Source organism: Harpia harpyja, chromosome 8, assembly GCF_026419915.1.
Source record: "Harpia harpyja isolate bHarHar1 chromosome 8, bHarHar1 primary haplotype, whole genome shotgun sequence".
NCBI lineage: Eukaryota > Metazoa > Chordata > Aves > Accipitriformes > Accipitridae > Harpia > Harpia harpyja.
Genome location: NC_068947.1, coordinates 41,838,451 through 41,861,883, shown reverse-complemented (window position 1 = coordinate 41,861,883; position 23,433 = coordinate 41,838,451). Strand labels below are relative to the sequence as shown.

Sequence of the window (23,433 nt, the reverse complement as noted above, 5' to 3'; positions counted from 1 at the left end):
GCACAATTAGACAGAATTCTTGAAAATAACAAAACCTGCTGGGATGAGTCATGCTCTAGATACCTGTTGTTTATATACCAAAGTAATTCCTTTGAGATCTTTCCTGGTTTACACTACTGTAAACAGATTTGAAAGAAATTATTTGCTCACCTCTGAAAAAAACAAAGTGCAATATTTACCTGCTCAAGAGGTGGTGAAGAGGATTACTTATATTTTCAGAGCACTTCGCGAGCAGTATTTAAAGTTCTATGTAGGTGTTCAGTCATCATAAGCAGAATTAGACTAGAAAGAATAGAACTCTTTGCCCTCTTGGAGAGATTGCTTACAGAGGAAGAGTAAACAATGTTCTAATATTGGCAAATAATTATGATAAATAGATCATTTTTCCATTGTAGAGACAAGATATTTAAACTGTTCATGTACACCCTGAAGAAATTAAATATATCAGAAGAATAACTAATGATTACAAATGCATTAAAATTTAGCGAGGCCACACAGAATTACTATTCTATTATATGAATAACAATTTTTGTCAGAGTATTGCAGATCTGTTTAACTGCAGGCATAGTTGTTAAATCTGCTTAGCCATTCATACTTACTTGCAAATTCTTGAAGACTCCTAATTATCTGAATTCAGAGAGTGAAAATGAATTAAAAAGGAGTAGATTTTCCACACTTCCTGCTTAAAATTGTAATATGTTTCTTCTGTGCAGGCTTGTGGTAGCCTTTCCTATAACCTAGCCTATGGGAAATTTAGCTGCAGCTCACTTTACAACAAAGATACTAAATTGATGAAAATCTCCAAGTCTTGCTTGCTTGGAATAGTCAAGAAAAATTAATGGAACACTTCTTGTATTTTTAGTGCATTGTATGTAAGTTTTCTAAATATTTTTTAAATTTAAATTGAAAGCTTGAAAACTTCTCACACCTAATGGCGTGAAAACTGAATGTATCTCCTAGCCAAAAAACCCCTGTAGTTACAAATGGTTTATTCAAAGTAGCTAGGAAAATTGTGTAAATGGTTAATTCATTTGACAAATACTGTTCTACCATCATTAGCTGGCTGGATGGGGAAAATACATACTCACCAATCTTGCTTCTTTATTCAGTCGTGTCATTAATGAGTATTACTTAGTGAATTCTGTAAAGGCAGAATCGGTAATTTGTGGAGCGCAAGTGCTGGAGAAGGTATCCGTTTCCCTGTTCATTGCCATACCTGATCTTCTGGCTACTTGAAGAGCTGGTTTTACCTCTACCTGCTCCTCTTAACTCCTTCTGCTCCCTTCAGAATCACCTTTCAGCCTCCTCTTGTGTAAGTGTGTAGGGGGGAGGGTCCTCACCCCTTTGGAATGATGTCTTTCTCTCCACGTCCTCTTACCTCCTCCATCCGTAGCTGCCCACACTTCCCCGGTGGTCCCTGCCAGGTGTGCTTTGTGCTCCACGTGCAGCCCACTCCATTGCCGAGCAGTGCTCTGCCTGCGTGTATCTCCTGGCAGGACTAGGCTGTACAGCTCGAAGACCTCAGCTCAGCTACATGTGTCTAACCAGGCTTGTGAGATGCTCTGAAAATTCATGACAATGTGAACGATTTTTTTTTTTTTTTTTTTTTTAAATAATGAATCGCTGACATAGTGATAGCAGCACCCTCCGCTGCCTCCATGTCGCACAAGCTATAAATTACTAGCCAGGATGGCAGCTCGACTGCTTTCAGGGTTGGACCTTCCCAATTAGAGCTGCAGCCCTTCATATGCCCTTGGGGCAGGTGGCAGCAGGCAGCGGGATAGGAGCTGGGGCAGAGGATGGAATTGCATGACAGCTGTCAGAGCAGAAAATCAGCTTGTTTTGTGGTTGTCAGGGAACATCCGCATGGAAGAGAAAGTAGCAGTGCTGAGCACGACTAATGTCAGGTATCTTTGTGATTTAAAAACAAAACAAAACCTGCACACATGCACACAAAAAAAATACCGCAACAAACCAAACCAACCCCACCATGCATGCAGTCTGCCAAGAGCCGAAGCTGTATTTTAAGATGGAAGATTGCTTACTGAAAGAAGTAATGATTACAGAGATAAAATGAGGTATCATTGTGTGTAGCAAAGCTTTCAGAATGCAATTTGTTTGAAGTGCTGCTTCAGAGAGGAAAGAAAAATGCCATGTTTCTTGTGATACTTCCAAGCGTACAGTGTGTAAGGGCCATCCCTCCAACAGTTATGCCAACTTTTGTCAAGTTCAGGTTTTCCATAGCAAACAATTAAATACGAGTAGAAAATGTCATTGCTCCCCCATCATTGACAGTGCTATTTATAATCTGCCCAGCTGTGCACACTGCCTTTTATTAAAATACAATTCTTTCCTATTCTCCTGCCTGGCTGCAAAAATTTGCTGGAACAGAGTGCTTATGCAAGCCAGCGTAGTCATTACAGCCAGAAATGCTATGCCATACCATCCTGTTAGAGTGGTTTGTTTTCATCTGGCTATTAGGAAAAACAATACCATGTATGTGAATTTCTTGAGTTGTAGGCAACCTAGTTACAGTCATTCAGGTTGGTCTGAAGTATGAGGGATGTCAGGTTTCATGAAAGCATGAGCTAGTTGCATTTTTCATCTTGCAACAAATAAAATATGAGAGGAGAAAATATAATCCCCCAGAACAAATACAAAGCTAATTCCCAAAGCATCAGGTTTTAGAATATCCCCAGAAGATTGAATAGTTTGACATTTTCTTCTGGTTTGAATTGTTGTTTTCATTCTGGTGTAAGAACTTTTATGTGAAGTTATTTTATTGGTTTGTTTATTTATTGGTTTTATTGTCTTTTTTTCATTCCCCTCACAAAACAGACAAATGTCCTTTATGAATCTGTGCAGCAGAACTAAATGTCACCAGTATGATGCTGATTTATTTCTTTTTTCTAATTTTAATATGTGCAATTAATGTAATCAATTTGTACTGGATTACAAATGCAGAAGCTGGAGTGTACATTCTCATCCCAAGTTTGGATTAGTATATACTAGTTTGGTGTTTACAGTGTGCGTGCACTTATCTCTTTCCCACTCTCTCTATATAGATAGGTATGTATATACGCACACATGCTCCTAAACAATATTTTTTCTCCAGAAACAGAGTTACATTTAATTTGATTGATTTTGTTTCCCCTTTAGCTTAGCAAAGTTGGAAGAAGAATTTGAAAAGAAATTCAACAGCCTTCCTCAATACAGTCCTATTACCTTTGACAGGAAAAATTCAGCTGTTCCGAGGAAAAAGAGAAAGGTTGGAAGCGGCTCATCCGAACAACCAAAATCCAACAAAGGTAAATTACCATGTGCAATACATTCTTAAGCAACAACAATGCTATGACAAGCGCAGGAATTTATACGTTCTTACTTTACTGTTATTTGTGAAAAGTGTGAAGTCGAAAATATTTTTCTAGCACTGAAGTTAGTTGGTTCTCACCTGGGTTAGTTTTCAGGCTGCAATCTTCACTCCTGATTTTCATGCGGAGTAGAACTGGTTAGAGTTTGTACATGAAATATATTCCTCATAGCAAGCAAATTTATCAAAAACATGAATATTTGTGAGGTAAGTGAATTTGACGAGTTTTGCCAGGAGAAAATGGGGAAAAAATGGCAGACGATCAAAAGGTTACATTTTGACATTTTTCAAAATGTAGTTTTATGCCAGTTTACATTTCACTGTAATTTTAGGCTCTATAAATTAAAACATAAGATACCAGAGGTGTCTGAAGGAAACATTTGGATTTTTTTTTTCATCAAGATTCTAACTCTCTATCCTAAGTTTGAAGCAAAAATGTCCTGACACGATAAAAAAGGTTAGAGGACAGGAAAACCAATTCCATACCCAGCTTTGTTGCTGATGCTCTTGAAGGGAGAAACTTATGACATATTTGGCTGTTTTGTATACAGACAACCTGTGACACAGAGGTGATAGAGAAGTGAGAATGTGGTAGGGAAAGCTGCTTTTAGACTGTGGCAGAAGTACTGATGCATGCATACAGAAGGATCAGAAAATGAAGGAATGACGTACCAGTAATTCTACAAGACAAAAGGATGCTCAAAAGAATCCTCGTTATGCACAGTTCACAATGTGAAGCTGGTTTCCTTTTCTGCTACTATGGTAGTTCCACTGACTGACAGGTTTTCAGATCTAATATGGCTATTTTCACCAGGTGACCCTGGATTAGATCTATGCCTTTTGAATGCTTCACAAATTACACACATGACAGTATGCAGGAAAGAGCAGCTGTTCTTTTCTAGTGCATGCCAATTTTGGTATTGATTTTTGTACTTATATAATTAGACGTGGAAGCGTCGCTTTTGCAAAATTAGACTTCTGCTAATACCAAGTGAGTTCTGACTTCAAATGCCTTTCATTTTTTTATGCTATGGATTTGACAGAACTTCTTCAACGAGCATGAATTAATTACTTTACAGTATGATAATACAGTGGTTAATTAAGCAACATCTGTTGGGAACAAGATCTCTTCATCTACTGTGATCTGGCAGTTGAAGTTGTAATAGCAGCTCCTTGGATTTCTCGCTACAGTATTTACCTGTTCAAGTGTCTGTATGTTTAAAAAATTTGCAGGCCCTACATTGTTTGAGAATGGCATGCTAGAATGCTACCTCAAGTCAGGTAGCCCAGAATGGCATTCTGCTTTTGGCTAGGTTCATATGCAAAAGCTTAATTTTTATCCCTGTTTGCATCACTTAAAGAGCTTTGGAATATATTTGGCCGTGCCTGAAGGGAAGGTCAGAAGCATAACTGCAGGCAGGTTACAAGCCTGATATAAGTAGTTTTGGCACAGCCCTGTGGAGGAGGCTACAGAGCATTTGCCTCTAGCTGACAAAAAGGCGTCTTTAAACTAAGCCAGCTGATTTGCACTGAAGCAGATGGTAAACAGTCACATGAACTTTTCCACTGACTGAGCTGTGGGGTTGCAACAAGCAGCCCCAGGGCAGGAATATCTGATAGTGACACTGTTGTTTCTGTAGTGAACATCTAACCGCAGCCCCAAACTAAATCCAGACAGAGCTAGTGATATCTGCTCCTAATTTCAACCAATGTTGAATTTGCTCAAGTTACCCCGGCAAGCTGTCAGCTTGTGTCAGTCATTCCAGCTCCCTGGAGAGTGAAGTTCAGCTCTCAAGAAGTAGCTGAAAAACTTTCCGACAAACCATTTTTCTTTTGGAGAAGAAAGATTGCTAAAAAGTAAACATTCCATGTCAATGGGTCGATTTTAACTTGTTCCATTTTGTTCGGATGCTTAAAATTAGGATGTGAGTTGTGGCTTTGAAACAACCTGAACCAAATTGCATGCAAGCAAGCTTACTAGCTTAATAGGGAAACTGGTCCAACTGAGCCAAACATTCATTAAGCTGAATCCTCAATTTAATTTGTGGTGTACTGACAGGCCATTCAGCCTTGTCATGCTGTGGCTTGCCTGTGAACTGTGGCGAGTCCAAAGATGCTTAGAGAATACTGACCTCCAAAGGTGTTAAGCATACAGGTCTGCATACCAGGCTTCTGCAAGTATTGCAGGAAATGAAAATGGCATATTGTTCAAAATGGTGGAGCTTGGTTTGGAATGGTTCTGGGTTTTTTGAATTATCATGGTTTTTTATACCATCAGAATAAACAAAAGTAACATCTTATTCTTGCAGTGTGATGAGTGTGAACCGTGAAGGGTCAATATAGTCTTATGGGTGTGACTGTTGGGATGTAGGAGACCTTAACTTTGTTCTGCTGTGCTCTGCGTTACCGTGTCATGTGGAGTTGTTTCTGCTGCTTTGCTCTTCCTTGGGGTTGTCTCTGTCTGTAAGGTAATTAGAAGAGATGTCCAGCACAAATAGTGCCTGCTAGTAGTTGGGGCCTCTGCGTGTTTCCAAACACCAGATAATAATCACTAGGGGTAGGTTTAGTAAACACTCTTTAAAATCATTCCCTGCTTTCTATGAATGAGCATGTGCAGGATCATAAACTTCCCAGGCATTCTCAGTTCTCAGATAAGTACTTAATTTTTGCAGTCTACAGATCAGTGCCTATGAAATTATATATAAAATCTGGAAAGTAGGTTGGAGTACTGCACACTGAACCTTCCCCGGGATGTTACATGAATAAAAATGGAGAAATGTTTTTGTTCATTGGTTTTGGGGTGCTCCCCCCACCATAACTAGGGCCGTATGCCTTAATATGTTTTATTTTGGAGTAAATGGTGCCAGATTGATTTTCTGTCAAATGTCATTAACCTATACCTACAAGAGGCCTGATCTGCTACCTAACTCAAACAGCCAAGAGTGCCGGGATGTTTTCTTACCCCTAAGTGGAAAATGAGTGGGTCAGTGCCCACTGACTCCTTCCATTGTGCTTGTCATGTCCAGTCCTCACTTCAGCCAGTTCTTTTCATATAAAAACACCTGAAGAACCCTGTAATGTGAAAGCTGTTTCAAATGCACATGTATAAGGGAAAATTTGAACTTTCTTAAATGAGAGGCAATTTTTTCCCCAGAGCTTTCCAAATTGTCCAAATTCTGCTCCTCCTGAAATTAATGGGGTCTTCCGTCAGTGAGAGCAGGATTGAATAAGCCATAATGCTTTGGCAAATTCTACCTCAAGCATTTTGAACTGGGAGTGTGCATATAAAATAATAATGTCATAAAATGGCTGAAAAATACAGCTACACTGAATCAGTGCAGATGGCCTGCTCTGACATTTGCTGGAGCTGTGACCGATTTCTTTTTTTTCTTCTTTCCAATGGCATATGTGCCAAAACATCCCACCACACAGAAGTCAGCAGTCTGCAGTGAGTCACTAAGCCGCTTGTATGCAAAAATGAGCAACAGGCATAGTCATTATTTCTGCCTTGTGCTGTGAAGAAATGCTCACTTATACACTAAGCACTTCACTAAAGCTTTCATTTTGGGAAGGCAGGGAGAGGAATGCATAGTGTGCTTTTATTTGGGAAAGGGATTGTCTACAATTTTTTTTGTCTGTGGCCTCTAGGACTAGAAATAAAGCATCAACTTAAAACGGATGCTTCTTTGTGGCATTCCTCTCGGTCTTAGCTCAGGGGGTTTTTTTGCTTGGATCAAAGCATTCAGATGCCTGGAGATCGCATGCCGTAGTGTTCCAAAGATCATGACCTAAAAATACAGCATCTTCCTCCTGAGAGATGCAGAAATACACAGACAAATCTGTTTGTCCTGGTTTTCTTATGATCATGTTGAAGTGTTCTCTATTTGATCAGGCCCTTTAAAATAGGGAGCTTTGTGGGAACAGAGGGAGCATATGTGCAGAAATGTGGAGGACATGCAGTTATGGTTCATTATGTATGGTGGGTTCATTTTCTTGCCTGCTGCTTTCTGGAGCAGCTGCCGTTGGCCATAGCACGTATTCCCAGGAGGGGATCCTTACCGCCCTCAGTGAGCACAATGGACAAGCCAGGGATTAGCAGGTGTTTAAATCCTGTGGCAACTGCTGAAGTGCGAGGGAAAGGAAGAGCCATGTCAAATATTTCCAATAGAGAACGAGGAGCAGGAGAAAAGAACTTTACGCTTGCAGGTGGCTGTACAACAATAGCATGTAAACTAACATTAAAAGGTTTTTTTCAACTTTCTATATGAAATCACATCCAGGGTCCGCTGCCTAACAGCAAGCCTTTTAGGCTAGTTAGTTTTTCCAGTTATGGATTTTGTCTGGATTGAATGTTGACAAGTGGCATTTGTTTGAAGTCTCGGAGTACTTGCCTGCTGTCCCCCTGAAACAGGTGTAGCCCGGCCCTCCATCCTGTGAACTCCTGCATGGGTGAGTGTGCCTAAACTGTGCCCTGGGGCACCTGCTAGTGGAAGCCTGAAAAGGGATATTAGCTCTATCCCAGCCAAAACCAGCACATGATCTCAGGAATGCCCCCTTGTTCAGCCTTTCCTACATGCAGATGTCCTCTCCGGTCCAGACTACATTTTGCCTTCTCCATATTGGTTTAGTTCAGTTAATTTCTATTAAAAGAAAAGCTCTGGTTTTCATACCTGAATATGCCATGCACAGATCCTGTATTTGGTAGTTCATTGGCTTAGGCCTTAATTTAAAGGCAGGATGGGATATGGCCATTTTCGAAGAGCTGCCAGATAGTCTATTCAGTAATTACTAGACAATTTTGTATGCGTAAGTGTGGGAATGATTGATTGTAATTTGGCTTTTCACAGAGCACAGTGAGCATATCCTCTAGTTTATTCTATGTAGTGCAGGCAGGGAGTGTGGATCAAGTTTCTTATGGAGTCAGAAGTTACATTCTCAGGTGTGAGTATGACATGTTGACCTATTTAGCTATTAGCCCATCTTATCTTTCACTGCATTCATGGCCAAAGGGTATTCAAGTATAAATGGGCACTGCCTTACAGGAATAACAGCTAAAAGGGTAGGAAATTGGAATTTTTCTTTTGAAAAGGCAGCTTCTCTTGACCCACTGAAGTCAGTGTCCTTGGATTTTTCATTTGGGAGCGAAATTTTACATGGAAGTGGTGTGTGCCTCGGAGTACCCTGCATGTCACAGGTACAAGCTTATGACAAGGGTGCCTTGGATGGTAGAAAAGACATGAAAGACATGTTTACTTCATGCAATGCTTGCCATCTTTTTTTTTTTAATTTTTCATCTCAGTTATTCTGCTTAAGAGTTGCTGGCACTGGCTGACAGTCTACGATACTGATTGAAATGGTCTATAGGGTGCAGGCTGAGCTGTAGAAATGGAGACTTCTGTGATACTATGTAATGTGTTGCTTATTCCAAGCACCTGCAAAAATCACTAATTTTCTAATTTTTAAAAAACAATAAAAATGTCGTAAGAATCATCTAGTTATGTACCTCTGCCTCTGTCTTCTTGTGGAACTGTTGTGGGAAGACAGTTGATGTGGATGAAGTGTTGGACCTTAGTCTTCAGAAAAGCTCAGTCTTTTCACTTAGGCTTTCCCTCAACCTGCCTGAGCTTTTTATTCCTTGTTTGGCATTTTTATTGTACTGACACTAGACTGCTTTTCCAACTCTGTGATACTCAGGAAGCTATTGTAAAATTTGCACAACAACACTTGAATCAGTTTGAGTGAATATGGCCTCTTCTATGGAACTTTCTGATATTTTCTGTACAAGTTCTAGTGAAGCTATTCAGATTCAAGGTGATGTTGTCTAAGATGGTGTCTCGCTTGGACTTCACTTGGTTTGTTGTTTGACTTCTAGGGTTTTGGGAGATTATTAATCTTTTCCCAAAGTTTTGATTTCTTCAGTAGTAAAACCCAAGTAGCAGTGAGCCACAAAGCCAACATGTACAAAATCTTAGGGTTTCTGTGCCTGCTTCTGACTGGATTTTAGCTTTCTCTTAGTAATTTTCAATATTACTCAAACAGCCTAGTGTCTATGAATGGTTTTCTCCTCATAAGACTAGATCCTTCTTCCATATGCTACACACTTTTCTCCTTCCTTCCCTGCATATAGAGAGTCAGTGATGGCAAATGGCAGATGCGTGATGTAGACTTACCTTGATCATGTGTTAGTACATGGTTGCAGTTGTGTCTCAATAGCCAATGTATGTGTCTGGTTCCTTTTAAGGATGAGGAGGAGTGGAGGAGGCTGGTATTTGTGCTGGGTAGAATCCTATTCCAGGTCAGCTGCAGATGGGAAGGACACCCTCTTGTTAGACTATAAGCCATCTTGTCACCTGCAGTACATCTCATTACTGTTTGGGCCGGTCTGTTCTGAGCTAGCCTGAAGACTTGCTTGCCTGCTGTATCTTTGGAAATAAGATTTTAAAGTGGAGTTTCTGAAAAGTAACTCCATAAAAATGGCTTTGCAGTGTAGAGATCATGCGTCTGTTATATCTTTGATCTGTTATGTCTATGTTGCTGTTGTATCACTGTTTATTCTGTTAGCGAGACAAAGGATAGCTTCTTGATGACCTCTGCTAGTGGCATACTTGTGGTCTGCTGTCACATAAGATGTCTTCCAAGTACTACTAGTAAAGACTCTGCTGTCAAAGCAGAAATGGTACCATGAGCTGGGCATAACCTCACCTTCCTCTCCTGGGAGCTTTTACTTCTGCACTTAGTATAAACTCATTTCTGGTCACCAAAAAGGCAAAGGTAACTCTTGCATTCTGTGGTGGGTTGGCCCTGTCTGGTAGGTAAGTCCCCACCCTGTCACTTGCTCACTCTCCCCCAGTGGGTTGGGGGAGAGAATTGGAAGGGCAAAAGCAAGAAAAAAATCTCATGGGTCAAGATAAAGACAGTTTAATAAGTGAAGCGGGGGGAAGAAACAAGTGATGCAAAAGCCAGCACTCACCAACAGCAAACTGATGCCCAGCTGCTCCCTGAGCAACAACTACTTTAGAAAAAACTCTCCCCCCACTTTTATTGCTGAGCATGGCGTTATATGGTATGAAATATGTCTTGGTCAGCGTGGGTCAGCTGTCCCAACTATGTCCCCTCCCAACCTCTTGCGCACTCTCAGCCTACTCGCTGGGGTGGCAGAGTGAGAAAGAGAGATCTTGATGCTCTGTAAACACTGTTCAGCAGTAACTAAAACATTGGTGTGTTACCAACACTGGTTTGGTCACCGGTCTAAAGCACAGCACCATACAGGCTGCTATGAAGAAAGTTTACTGCATTCCAGCCAAACTCGGTACACATCCAAAAGAGAGTGTATCTTAAACAAGCAAGCAAACCCCTTGGTTTATTGTATGGTTAAGCTTTCCTAAGGTCATCGTTCTCTAAAATGCTTTGTATGCACTTAAGCATTGGGAGCTAATGGGTTGAAGTACAGCCTGCTGAAAGCCTCCAGAGTCCATTCTGGGCAGAAGGTCAGGTTTTGTGCTTGCCCATGAAATGGAATCCTGTATTAGTGGAAGGGGAGGTTGTATAGTACATACTGTGACTGTTGTACCCTTTTTAAAACTGCTAATTAAAAGTATGTATTGTTAATGTTGTCTGTAGGTTCATTCCAGTCTCAGAAAAAGACCCTATTCCACAAAATTGTCAGCAAATGTAAGCACAGAAAGGAGAAGCTTAATGTTCCGGACACAGGTACTGGTGCATTACTTAGTTAAGGTTTTGGGACACCTTCTCTCTCAATTCAGTCTTGGGGAAATGCTTCTAGACTGAGGCTACTCAGCTCTCTAGTCTTTGATTGCTTCGGTCCCTTATTTCCCTGTCTGCTTTGATTCCATTAGCTCCTGGACCCAGTTGATCATATTACCTTATTCCAGTATGATGCTGGTTTGGTTTTAATTGGCATCTCCCTTAATTACAGTTTCCCTGCTTCAAATGGCATGCAGCAGAGCTGACAAAGCAAGGGCAGTTCTGCAGTTGGCCCTGAACTCTTTATCTTCCACAGCAAGTAGCTCTAGTCCTCTGGTTGCTCTTACCTCCATCCCTGCTATATGAGAGACCATATTATTTATCCCTTTCCCAGAGCATTTATCCATGTCCCTATCTCCTCTCCCTGTGATTTTCTGCTGTCTAGAACTTTGCAGACTGCAGCTGGTCAGGATGTAAAAGCTTGTTTCTGCACCAGCTCTCAGAAATACTACCCTAAACCAACCCTCCCTCTGTAGAAATCTTAACCAGCTTTCTGTTTGCTTCAGATTGAAGACGACTTTGACAGTTTTTAAGTTACATCCTGGACTTGCTCTGCCCTCTGTCCTGCTGGCAGGTCTCCAGAGTCTTTTTTTCTTGTTACAATATTGTGGTCCTGCATACCTACATACTCACAACTCGTGGGGGCATTTTCAAGTGTACAGTATGTACAGGATTATAGCTTAGACTGCTTCCCTGACACCCCCCCCCCCTTTTTTTTTTTTCTTTTGTAGTCATGTTGCCCACACTATCCAAATCACACCCAGGCTGTTCCTTAGCCCTTCCACAGTGGAGTTCTCTCCCACATTGTCCCTGTGGTATAGAAGAGCCTCTCTGGTTCTGTTCACTTCAGTAGCTCCATGAATTTCTTCCATTTTTTTCCTCATCAATATCTGTCTCTTTTTAAGATAATAAAATGACTATCCCCATCTCCAGTTCCCCCAGCTACCTTTATGCTTAATATCTTTCCCTAAGGCTTGGCCATGTCATTTCCCCTCCTTTCCTGATGCTATGTTTTGTGTCCTCTGTGGTGCATGTGCACTATTTTCCCACATAGGCTCTGCCAGCTCTGCTGCATTCAAGGGTGCAAATATTTTGAAATTACTTGCGCTGTTACGTTGTATTTGTACAACAAACATGTTGTGGGAGTCGCTGGTGAGAAGTAACTATCTTGCTTCCATGCCGGTGTGAAAAAGGCATCATACATTAGACCGAGCTTTTATTGGGTTCCATTCAGATTTTTGTCCCTGAATTATTAATAGACCGTGTAGACAAATTAGTAAGAAAAATGGGTGTTTAAATTCTCCGATGGGAAAAGAAACAGAAAGCATTTAATACATGATAAAGTCAAAAATACAAATATCTTAAAATCTGCAGATACAGAATGTGGCTAAACAAAATGTCAAAACCTTCATTTGATTAAAAGAAACCAGCCTGTTTTGATACGGAGTGAAGTGTGCACTGTGATCAAAGATTCAAGCCTGGCAAGTGTTGAGTACCCTGGCCTGGTTCCAGCACAACACAGGGGCATGTCCTTGGAAGTTAAGCATGTGAATAACGTCATCGTGTCTAAACATTAAAGATGCGTCTGTGCATTTACTGGAGTAGGGCCAGTTTGCTAAGTTCCTCCCAAGACTGAAGCAAAGACACGAGGAACTTAGCAGTGTTACACAGCTCACATAGAAATCATCAAAGGAAAGACAGTGGGTATATATATTGGTGGGGAACTGCATTTTCTCTAAGTTACAAAGGGGAGAAAATCTGCAGTCTTGCCTACTCTTAAGTGTACCATGTAGTAACACTGAAAATAAAGTGTTGATCAGAAAAGTGCAGTGTAGGTGTGGCCTTGGCATGTAGCGTACAGCCTCACCATCACGTGCTGCCTACGTAACTTCATCCTTTCGTGAGTTCCTAGGCAGCATGGCCCTAAACTCTTTGACTCCACTGTCCCATACTCTGCAGCATTCAAGCTGGAAATCCCAGCATCTTCATTTCAATTCAAATATACAAGGATTTAGTGAATCGAAACACTAAATGAAAATTTTACTCCTTTTTGTGGTTAGTCTATACTTGTGGTGAGTCACAAGTCTATATGTGTGGGTTTGGATTTTACGGAGTTCATTTTGCTGGAGGAAGGAGCTTGAATATTCTGACAGCTGGAGAGGAGACACTTGGAAGGGTTGCTGTCAGCATGGGTCATAATGGATTCATGTTTTGTCATCTTGAGAAGTGTGTGTCTGTGTTTTGAATGAAGAAAAGTAAGTGCAGTAAAGGCAAATTGTGATGTGATTGGATCACATTGTCTGGGTCTGTCTCTGGTTTATCTGAGTGGATTTTGACTCCGTGTGACCACATTGTGCACAGCATCAGCAGTGCAAATCGCCCTATTACGAGTTTGCAGGTGTCTACAGAGATACAGCCCAGTAAAATGACCAGTGGATGTGCCACAACCCCTGCTCCTCCTAGCAGAGAGCACGCAGTAATGCTACTGAATATATTCAGAGATATGTCACTTCCCTAGGAAGGCTGACAGAAGCACAGCTGGACCCATCCCTGTTTGGGGGGTTTGAACACCACTCAGCTGAGAGATGTATTTTCTTCCACAGTCAAGGCTTTCCAGTGGGAAGCAATACTTTAAATAACAAGGGGTAAGTCACAGCTGTTGACTCCTTGCAGGTACATTTTATTGAGCCATGCTGAGGGTTCTTGCGTGGTTTGTGTAACAACCAAATACGGTGTTGGCCTTTGCACCAGACGAAGGTATACACCAGTCTTAACAGTAGCTGATGTGCGAAGGAGCACAGCCTCCTGTGGCTGGTAGAGCTAACTGCCTGCTACCGATCTCCACCAGCTCTCCCACACACACGTCAGTCTGTACAGCCTTAGCACATACGTTTGAGCAAGAACAGAAAGTGCAGAAAATTAGCAGAATGACCTTTTTTTTTTACTTTCTGCTGAGAAAGCCCTGTTGTGCAGGGCCTGCAGTCCAGAGGGAGCCAGCAGCTCTGTGCCACTGTGCCTTTGGCATCCATCCAGGCTGGAGGAGGGCTGGGTCAGCATGGGCTCATGCAGCAGAGCTTCCCATCCAGGCGGCTGTTCCGTACACCTGGCCCGAGTATCTGCTGCCTTGTCAGCCGGTGTCACTCTGCTTGTTAGTCCCCAGCCCTTGCTGCAGCTCTGTCTGCCACCTGACCCCATGAGTGGTGTTGCAGCAGCAGAACAGCTGGAGTGAAGCCTTTGTACGGTTTCTTCCAAGTTAGGTTTTATGTCTGCTCGAATAATGGTCCATGAAAAAGTCAGTGAAATGATTTCTCATCCCAGTGTTCACTAAGACTGCTAGAGAAGAACAAAGCAGCTCTTCCCTTCAACACCCACCCTCCGCCCCCCCAAGAATACTCATGCACTGCTCACACTTAATCCTTCCTTCTTCAAAGCTGTATGGCAGCAGTGTTATGATGAAGTGCTAAAGAACTTACTTTGGAGCTGGAGGAGTTAAAAAAACATAGAGGGAAGACTCTCAAGTCTCACTTCAAGGATTAAGAAACCTTAAAACATGGAGAGGGAATATGCTTGCTGCACCCTGAGTTTGTCAGCCACCTTCTGCTGTTTCTTAGTCAAACGTGCCAACACCCTGCAACTAATCTGTTGCATATTTTCTTAGTTTTATGTCTTTAATAACTATCACCTCTTTTTATTTTTACCTTTCAAAATCTTTTTCTTATCTTTAATTTCTTAAGCTTTTTGATTCATACAATATGAGAAAGAAAACAAATGTAAAAGGGAGCTGTCTGCTGTATTGACCAATCAAGTTAATTTCCAGTGACCTGACATGGCCTGTAATATACAACACATCAAATTAAAAACATAACAAATCAGGTTTCTCTCTGTTGTGTGTTGTTTATTGTTTGAAATCATGTCTTAAAATTTTTATTGAATGTAAAAAAAAAAGCGACTCGTAATACTAATATTAGAGCCATTATAAACTTAATCAAACTAGAATTAAACAGCACTGTCAAAGTACTATCTAATTAGAGCAAATCCCCAAATCAGAATTAATAAATAGTATTGGACTACACCCAAACCATTACATTAATACATAATCAAAGTTTATGAATTCCCAAATAAGAAAGCTAGAGAGAAAGCTGCCCATTTAATTACACATTCCAATTAAGATTTTGGTCTCAGTCAGTGCAGTCAGCTTATCTGAACATCTCACTGTTAGCCCAGTTGAATTACTTGAAAGTTACATTTGCAGTCATGGGCGCTTCTACTGAATTGGACTGTTATGGGGCTGATCTTTTCTTGTGATTCTTCTTGCTCTCTTTACAAAAAGTTTTACAGCATAGCTCTGCTCTGGAAAGGTTAGCAGCTATAGGTAAACACTGAGAAAAGCTAGTTGAAGCTGTGTGCTTTTCTTCAAAATAAAGAGCGTGCACAAGTTCAAAAATGTTTTACAAGAGAAGATATGAAGGTGAATTAAGAACATAAACAAATCAAGGTTTGAAACATTTCCAAATGTTTCTACACATATGTACTAGATCTGATTGTATTCTTATGCCATAAAACATTAAAAGGTGCCTTCCCACTTAAAACAAAAGAGCAAAGGGCAACAGCTAACAAGATAAAATGTGTTAAGGCTATTCTCTTCACCCAGTCCACGTCCTCTCACAATTAACAGTTAAAGAAGCTAGCAAAAGATAGAGGTTATATTAACCATATCTTTGAATAGGAAGCTCATTAAATCTAAAAAAACAACAATAAATAAACAGTAAATACACACTAAAATGAAAGAGGGCAAAGTCCATGCAGACTGCTTGGCTGTTGTGTGCGGTTTGTGGAGTTGGGTGCTCCTGCGTGACACAACCAGTCTCGGTGTAGGGGGTTGGTCTTGTTCAGTGCTGAGCCCTTCTGAAAGAGCAGTTGTTAGCACTCCAGCTTGAGTTTTGTGCATGTATTTTTTGCTGGTCCTGCCACCCAGAAAGTGAGCAAATGGGTCTTAAATGTATCTGTAAAACGGGAAAAAAGATTGAAAGAAACTGCGGGGAAGAGAAAGCGAACTGTAGACACAGCAACAGCTGTGAAATATTTAAAGGACTGTGGCAAAGAGATGGGGTATAACCTGACGGGTGGTAAAGAAAATAATGAGTTGAAAATGCAGCAGGGGAGATGAGGTGTAGGCATTAGGAAAAAATAATGAAATTACTCAGGATGGCAGTGCACTGGGAAAAAATTCCCTGAGGACTTGGTGCAGATGCCATGAGTGCTCCCGATTTCAAAATGGGTTAGACGGGCATCTGGAAGAAATGACTTGGGCATTCCCTTTGCTACCTGTAGTCTCTTTCTGACCCTAGCTTGTGGTGATCATAGATGGGGTAGGCCTCATAATAATTCTATCACAGGAGCAAAAAAGATGTCCCAGATTGAATTTATGGACTAGTGATACCCTGTGGTGTCAGATTGACGGCTATGCACTGATCTCAGACTTTGGAAGCTTAAATACATTTTGTGGTTGCTGTCTGACCAGTTTCTTCATGAACAAGATTAAAGCGACTGTTCAGTCGCGTGAAAATTTGTGATCATCTTCCAGTTCAGGGCAGAAGGCTGCTTTGAAGCGCCAACACTGGTACTGTTGAGAACGATTCAAACGATTCTTCCTCACTCTCTGACTTTATGTAGGCAGTATTTCCATCACAGTATTTTATTCTGTGCTTACTTTCTTTTTTTAGCATTCTTGTCTTCAACTGTGATCCAGTTCTGCTTTTGTATTTGCTGCCTTCTGGGTGTTTTTTAAGGTTTGTTGTTTTGTACAAGGCAGCATTTCCCTCTGCTTAGAGGAGACGACGTAGAGTGACTATAGAGAGAAGACTGGGGGTTAGTCAGTAGTTTTGAATTCTGCTTCTGAGTCCATCTATGAGCTAAGATAACCTTACGTGAGGACCATTATTGTTCCTTAAATACATTTGTCTCTCAGCTACTTGCTGGCATCTTCTGTTGCAGAGTGTTTTATACAGACTACTGTATAAACAGCTACTGCCCATCTCACAGTTTCCTTTACAAATATTAGAAACTTGAATCCCCTGGGATATCTTTAAGAGCTGATGCTACTATTCTTCTGCAAATATCTGCAGCATTCAGATCATATCTTGCCATGGGTTATGCTCTGAGTACCTGTGAGGGAACGCTTTATGTAGATAGATGCAAAATGGTAAATGAGCATAGCTAGTAGCTGAATTATTCTATGTGTAAAACTGCATTTTTGTCCTCTTTCAGCCATACTCTTAGAAGACAGAAATTCCAGTGAGTCTGCCTGGAAGAATAAAATTTCTATATCTGCCCTAAACACTCCAGAGCCAGCAATGATGCATGAGCCTTTAGTTGGCAGCCAGAAAAGGAAAGCAAGGAAAACCAAGATCACGCATCTTGTCCGAACAGCAGATGGTGGAGTGTCACCAGCGGGAGGGACACTGGGTAAGGAAGTTAAGAGTTTAAATCTGCTAAAATTGAATGGTTGGAGAAGGTTTTGGAGTAGGAGCAACCCATCAGGGAAGTATTTTTCAGTTAGCTTGGTTTCATACCTGCTTAGAAAGGTCATTCTTTAAAATGCAGGTATCAATCAACTGGGAAATCGGTGAGTCCATAATGGCCAACTTTTTTGGTTTGAATGGCCAAATCTGTCTTCCCTCCCTGGATATTTCTCTCTAAGAACTGAGAGCTGATACAGAATGAAATGGAAAACAGTTACCTTTCATAATATGTTTCCAGTCCAGCAAAGAAATGACACTGCACCTACTTATAGGATGTAAAAATGAATTCCATAATATGACAGTCAATGCCACAGTCCTTGCAGGGGTCCTCTGCAGTTAAGATAATCTTTCGGGACTTCTGTATCTAAAATGTACACAAAAGCTCTCTTGCCTGACCTAAAAGATCAAACTCAGTTGAATGCAAAATCAGTAAACTGCTTCATAAACCTTAGTACTGTGCTTCTGCCAATAGCTTGGGTCAGAAGAGGTTGCAATATGAATTGGATTACACTTGCAAAATCGAAGTCCTAAAGGTGAAGATTCTGTTAACACCAGACTAGCATCAATGGGCTGCTGTGAATTTAAGTGGTAGATTTGCAAGCTTAACTTTCTTTTATTGCAGAGGAGAAGCCAAAAGAGCTGCCACAAAGTACTCTTCAAAAAACATCAAGTGCAGAAACAGATTGCAACAGTGAATGCTCCAGAAATGCAGAGACAGAAGAAAATCATAGTATTACATCAGATATGCCAGCGGTGTCTGCATTTTTTAGCTTAGCTGCACTGGCAGAAGTAGCAGCCATGGAAAACGTACACAGGTATGGTTTTCTTTTCCCCTTGTTGTCTAAGTGAGTAGTATGTGGCTGCCAGCTTGTTCAGAAAGCATGTGAATTGCAGACTGTTTAATTTGGCCTGTGTTTCCTCTTCCACAGCTTTCTATGAATGTCTGTTTTATACCACTTGCTTAGTAGTGTTAAGTCTTCACCTAAATGACAATGTGATCTATTTCAGTAGTCAGTAAAGTGATCCTCCTTGGTAAGCTTGCCTACTAATTTTTGTGTATAAACAGGTTCATATGTTTCTCGAGAACCTACTGATTGAGGGTTTCTAATTATCAGGTGCCATTTGTCAGATAACATCAGATTTAAACAGCTATTGCATGCTGATTTGCATTTTTCAGTGGCCTAAGACTGTGGAGAGAATTTCATATAACTTCAGCTGAAGTTTTCATGCTGAACGTGGCTGAAGGAAGCTAATTTGTTATTTTTACTCTTGTGCCTTGTTGTGTAGGAGGCAAAGCGTCTGCAGAATGTCATGGGGCAGAACAATTCTGGGTGATGGAAAGTCATATTTGGGTTGGTCCTCTCAGTTACCAAGTAGGCCATCTATACAGATAAGGTGGAGAATGTGCAGGTTATGTAGGTCTGTTGGATCAGCTCAGCGTGGTCAGATCCTGCATCCTAGACCTGTGATGGGATGAGATCAGTGACAGCAAGTCCTCCTTGGCTCTTAATTATCCAGTATTGTTCTTGGATGCTGCAGCTTATTGGAGGTGAAACCCCATCCTTTACTGCAGTGGAAAGTCAGTGAGGAAACGCTGGGACAGTTTGAAACAATCACAGCCTCAGCAAATGGCATTTGACAGATTGCTGGCTGCCTAAGAAACTCCACGAGGCAACAGTTGATGAAACCATTCACAAACTCAGTTTACTGTTGATCTCATGGCCCCCATCGACCAACCCAGTCCTCTGTATTCAGGCTGTGCATCAAACATTGAAAGGCTTTTTAGAAGCTCAGGGACCCTACAAGAAAAAAAGTCAGGTGAACCCAGCCTGCTAGCTCTTCTCTGGAGAAGCTGTTGTCTTGCTTAAGCAATGTTGTTTTGGGTGAGAAGTGTTTTCACACTGCAGTCAGCCTGGCCTTTCATCCCAGCCTTGCAAAACAAGTGTCTGCCATTAAAACAGCAAAAGGCTGAACTCGTTTCTGTCATCTTCTGTGGTCAGAAGCCACGAAGTGAGACTTGGGGAAGTGCTGTGCTAAGCTCTGCTCCCGCTCACACCCTTGTGGTTTCATTGATTTCCGTTAACACTGACCAGAATTGCACAAGAACAACAGGATTCGCTTCGCTGTGGTTTTTCCCTCTTTGTTCCTCTAAGAGTTCTTGTCCTCCTCTTGTCCATATTGAAGTGAGCTAATGTTTTACATAGCCTTCTGCTTGGGTCTGTCTTTAATACTCCCACCTTTTGTCATCTCATCATGATGATGCTGCTAGATTAATGCAGCACCTTCCACGAGGCCTGAAAACACCAAACCAGCAAATGTCCAGCAACTGTTGCAAACTCCATCTTGTAATCACCCCGGGGGGAAATGACAACAGGGGAGGACTCTTTCCGAGTAGAAACTTAGCCATAGCTCTCGCAGGTTTGGCAAATGGAAGTCAAAACAGAAAACTAAAACTGATGGGCTAGATGCTCCTCTCATTTCTACTGTCGACTGTTTGTTATCTTTTGCAACTCAGTTCTTTATTTGTAAATAGCCAGAAATGAAAAGAACAGCATTAGAGGTTTGCTTGATGTGTTTTTTCAGTGTCTGAATTTAATTATTAAATAATTCTACAGAGCCTTGAGCCGTGGAAGCCAAACTCTTTTTTAACTGTAATTAGAGCTTATCTGGAAGTGACAGCGTGGTTTTCAGTTGAAGGCTTCTATTTAGCTTTATTTACCTTGAGCATACCCCAGTTAAGTGCTGTAAGCCTGAGCTGCATTTTGTGCAAAGGCCACTTCATTGCACTCCGGTTGTGCGAAGCACATTAGTACCTCCATTTCTGCTGGGGTCTTAGCTGTGAGGTAAAGTGGCCCTTGCGTAAATAAGAAGTGGGCCCCAGATTTTCATTGCTGCAAGTGACACATACTGTAACAAAAATAGAACCTGACTTGTGAGATTAGATAACAGGCAGTGACGTGCTTTGTGTATGTATTTTAAAAGACGAGCTGCAAAGGAGCTCTCCCAAGACCATCTGCTACAATGATTGATGTTGATTTCCAGCACATAATTCTGGCGCAGTTTATTTTTATGATACCCCGTGCCAGGGGATCATTTGTAAATTAATGCTGCTGTAGTAATGAAAGAGATGTTGTGCTGGGCTGATGAAGTGTTAAGTCATGAAACTTGGAATAATCCCAATGTGCAACTCTGCTGTTGGGTATATTTCCATATTGCTTAAAAGCTGGCTATTGACTCGCTTTAACATGACACAGGCCTCTGTGCACTTACCTTCTTTTGCCACACATGAGCTGCACTTTCCGCTTCTGAGGGCTGAAGTCACTCCCTTACAAAATGAGTAACAGCATTTGTGCGCTCTTAACTTACTCTTCAGCCATGCATTTTGTTTTGTCTAGTCAAATACCATCATGTCTTGGTTTTGCCTGACTTTGCATTGCATTGCAGGTTGCCCTTAGGATATTGTGTTACTGTTGCAGGAATACCTCTAAAAAGAGCGTGTAACAGCAGTATGTGGGCATCTGTAGCAGCAGGGGGTTACGGTGCTGTAATGTTGGATGTTAAATCATATCATGTGCAGCTTTCCATCCTTTCTGGTCTGATAAAAGCACCTCCAGTGCTCCAAATAATGATGGGTGGCTTTTCTTTTCTTCTTTTGCAGAAGTCAGAGGGCCACACCTCTCCCACATGACGGACAGCCAAATGAAATGTCTCAGGCTCCAGTGCTTATTTCCTGCGCTGACCAGTGAAGCTCCACTTTATTGTAAAACATTGTGCTTTACCTAATATCCTAGCCTTGTCTTTACCAAGGGAAGCTAGTCAGTCCATATGATGGAAACTATAGACTGCAAGCAAGTGCTTATTGTTCTGAGTGGCCCAGAATTCACTGGAAGCCAGATGTTAGCAACTTGGGCCAGGTCCTCAAATCGGAACCCAGTATGTAGGAGGGTGATATTAATTGTCTATTAATGAACAGAAATGGAATGATCCCAGAGCTTGCTTTCTATTGAAGGCTTTTAAACAGTAAATAGGTGGTTGGTGTGAAAAAGGCTGCCTTTACTGTTAGCTCACACAGCATCTCTTTTACCAACCAGAGAGTACGGCAACTAGTTTCATATAATACCTAGTTATTCTAAATGAAAATGAAAAAAAAAAAAAAAAACCAACAACAACAAAAACACTGACGCACTGCACTAGTTATTATTAGATATTCTTAGTCATTTTTGTACATGAAGATTTAAGTTCTAAGATGGTTTATATTAATAGGTTATGCCTACGTTTATATTGTAGAATGAATTTAAAACCTGTTCCAGAGAACTCAAGGCAGCCTGGACAGATGTACCATTGTTAGCGATGTTTGGGCAGCCATGTGGTCCAGATGTTCTGCACTTTTATATTTGCCACCGGAGTGGTAGAGTTTACTGGCAAAAATTCTGACAGGCTATGTTTGGGTTTGTTTCTTTTTAATTTAGCTTTGAATAAGCAGGATGTTGTGCATTAGAAAAAGGAGTGTTGTATGGAAAAGAAAATACTGCAGATAATTGACTTGTCTTTCATGCCTTGGAGGGTTCCTTTATTTTTGCATAGATACCTGAGCGACTTGGTGAAACTTTCCTGTAAACAAAAAGTACTGCAAATGTGTTTTTCAAAAGTGACCTTAGTATTATTTCACCATTCTGAAAAACCTAAAACCGTGACTTTTCGATATACATATACACCAATACACATACCTTTTGCATTTTACAGACACTGGCATTGTTGTAGTTACTATGCACAGTCCAAATCAGCTTCAGAGTTTGCATACAGGGCCAATTACAGTTTGTGTTGGTAAAGTGGCAAATCGTATACAGATAAACTACAACCGAAGAGTAACGTTTCACTGAATTCAGACTACCAAACAGATCCATCTGCCAGTTTCTGTCTTTGCTTATGTTGAATTTTTGTGTTTTGCTCTCATAAATACATCCCAAAAGCAGGCAAAGTGTATCACTTGGCCTGTTATATTCACTATCTTGACTTACACTATTCTACAACCAAGCATTGATTCCTACCAATAGATGCAAAACCATCATTAGTAATTGATCTAAAGCTACAAATTCAACAGGGTACTTCTTCTATAGCACAAGATGTTTCCCTACTTTTTGCATTGTAGCACAACAATTTACCAAATTGGACTCCAGCAATAATTTTCTATTAGTCTTCGTCATACCGGCTGAACTTTTGATAGTATTAGATTGAGTTTTAAGTTCTTGGAGTTAAGTCTTTAAATGATGCGAGTTTACATCATTCTATCAGGCATTCTTATTTATACTTGACTGAATTGATAACGTGTTTTGGGGTTATTTTATAACTAATTTGATGTAATAGCCATATGGACAGTAACTCTATTAATGCTTGCTAGGTTTAGCCTTTCATTGTTCTAGTTAAGTGAAAGTCTTTGGTTCAGTGTCAGGAAACAATATACAACATACCACATGAGTTGTAACAAAGGATTAAAGACAGGTAGCTGGGGAAGTGTCACTGAAACAGCACCATCGAGGATGCATGTGTTGGAAGAAGGGAACAACAAAAGAACAACAAAATTCATAAGCCAATGAGTCAGTGAAAAGGCTTTTTAAAAATTCAGGTGAATATATGACTAAGAGCCCCTAGAATGCCATTGCAGCCTGTGGCAGTATTTTTAATAAGATTTTATTAAAGTTTTATAAGTTATTTTAACAAGACAGGAAAAATTTAAAAGACTTAAAACTGTTGGGTCACAGCAAGGTGGCTGTTGGAGTT

At 40.9% G+C, this 23,433-nt stretch overlaps 1 protein-coding gene across 1 annotated transcript in view; it reads left to right on the top strand.

Annotated features, from left to right (window-relative positions):
• BBX (BBX high mobility group box domain containing) overlaps window positions 1-21,824 on the top strand; it is a 142,318-nt gene extending 120,494 nt beyond the window's left edge. The window contains 5 exon segments of the mRNA XM_052793782.1: window positions 3,160-3,308; window positions 10,991-11,080; window positions 17,402-17,599; window positions 18,278-18,470; window positions 21,314-21,824. Coding sequence (XP_052649742.1) covers window positions 3,160-3,308; window positions 10,991-11,080; window positions 17,402-17,599; window positions 18,278-18,470; window positions 21,314-21,401 — 718 coding nt within the window. The 3' untranslated portion in view covers window positions 21,402-21,824.
• The last annotated feature ends 1,609 nt before the right edge of the window (window positions 21,825-23,433 follow it).